General features: G+C 35.3%; 1 protein-coding gene across 1 annotated transcript; it reads left to right on the top strand.

The window, feature by feature from the left end:
- Positions 1–1374: 1374 nt before the first annotated feature.
- LOC146992684 (putative CENPB DNA-binding domain-containing protein 1) lies at positions 1375–1782 on the top strand. The gene has a single exon (XM_085808777.1). It carries the CDS (start codon positions 1375–1377, stop codon positions 1780–1782), a length of 408 nt encoding a protein of 135 aa, XP_085664903.1.
- Positions 1783–2032: the final 250 nt, after the last annotated feature.

Raw genomic sequence — 2032 nt, 5'->3', positions numbered from 1 at the left:
CAACCAGTCACCTCATAATAGGATTTCCATAACATTCAACTACTCAGGTTACCATAAATGAAATAACAGTTTGGCGATGAATGAAACAACAACTTGGCGATAATTCAAGGGACACCCTAAAGTATAGACTGACTAACCATTTTATTTCTGCATAATATTAATGGATAGATTTTATAAATATTTTTTTCATATAAAAAATATATATGCAAATTTATAATAATTCAATCTGCACATAAACTTAACTTTTACTTTTTTTTAGCATTCAGACCTTATTAGCATGCTATTTGAACTAAACCTACAATCATCGAAAAAGAATATTTAAACAGATGAATAGGGTTATATAACATACAATTGCATATTTCCTTACACAGCTCATTTATCAAATGATGTAAAATCACGAGAACTAGCGCAAGTCTGCTCTAGGAACAGAATTGAAAAATGTTAAATCCTGCTCTACATGGCATCTCAGCTGGCTGGCAATCGAAAGAAAGCTGGTTTTTCCGTGAATAAAGCTGCAAATCAAATGCCATGGAAGAGAATTTCAGAAAGAGATGACAGATCATAAAACAGCTGTAAAAATAACTCATTTAAATTTCTTATAAGCAAGATAAGACAATGAAGAAAGTATTGGAAAATTTAGGTGTTGCTGAAATGCTTATAACAGATTGAAAGAAGATAAAATATTCAGTATAAATGTTCATGCGTTAGTTAACTCATTACGACAATAAACAATTATATGGTGGTAAAAAGATTAAAAATTACGTTCGGCTATTTCATAAAACAATTAAAAATAATTCGAAATGAGATACAAATAATATAAAAAGGGTACAGCCAATGAATTATCAACTGCATTTTAACATACAATACATCAATTTTTACATACAAGTCATCTAAACAAATACACAATCGCAAGAGAACCGTAAAGAAACACAACTAAATATTTCAACAAGAATAGAAAAAAATTCGAATGATTCAACGAATTTACTGAATAAATTACCTACAAATATGACGAAGATGAATTTAAAGGAATCAATAATTACCATTATATTAAAAAGAAATACAGTGGTGCCTCGCATAAAGAACGCCTCGCACAGCGAACGCTGCACACAACGAACTTCATTTCATGATTCATACAATGAACTTCGTTTCACGCAACGAAGTCGCCCGAGCTTCCACGACCGCTTTGTCCGAGCTTCCACGACTGCTTCGCCCGAGCTTCCACGATCGCTGCCGATGTATTGCATCCTTCCGCGCAGGCACTGCAGGCAGTCGTTAGTCACTGCGCTTAACTTAAGCACGTATCGCGGCAATACCTCCTTTTAAGTTAAACTCAATATCGTCCTTTTAAGTTAAAATCAATATTTTTTTTATATCATGGCTTCTAAAAAAAGCAGGAAGGTGATTTCTGTTGAAATGAAACAGGAAATAATTAGGAGTGAATGTGGGGTAAAACAGTGTGACCTCGTCAAAGAGTTTGGCCTCAGCAAGACCACAATTTTCACCATTTTGACAAATAAGGATGCAATCAAATCAGCCAAAGTAGCCAAAGGAGTATCAAAACTATTTCATGAAAAACCTAGGTCTTCAATCCACGAGGAAATGGAGAGGCTATTAGCGATTTGGATTAAGGACAGGCAGGTGAAAGGTGACGTAACAACCCAAGATATTATCTGTCACAAAGCCAAGAGAATTTATGACGATCTAAAGAAAAACGTCCCTGGGAGTAGCAGCAATCAAGATAATGAAGAAGAATTCAAAGCCAGCAGGGGGTGGTTTTTTTAGATTTAAGAAAAGGTGTGGAATCCACAGCGTTACTATGCATGGTGAGCCTGGCAGTGCTGACAAGAAAGAAGCAGAAAAGTTCTCTATTAACTTTCAAAAATGTATTAAGGATGAAGGATACTGCCCATAACAAGTGTTCAATGCCGATGAAACGGGTCTTTTCTGGAAAAGAATGCCGAGCAGAACCTTCATTACAAAAGAGGAGAAGAAATTGCCAGGACACAAAGCCATGAAGGACAGACTTACCCTT

This window comes from Stegodyphus dumicola, chromosome X2, assembly GCF_044657685.1.
Source record: "Stegodyphus dumicola isolate Sdum_Otavi_A_Nest chromosome X2, ASM4465768v1".
In the NCBI taxonomy this organism is placed as follows: Eukaryota; Metazoa; Arthropoda; class Arachnida; order Araneae; family Eresidae; genus Stegodyphus; species Stegodyphus dumicola.
The sequence above is the reverse complement of the archived record's forward strand: the minus strand, read 5'-3'. Positions and strand labels throughout refer to the sequence as shown.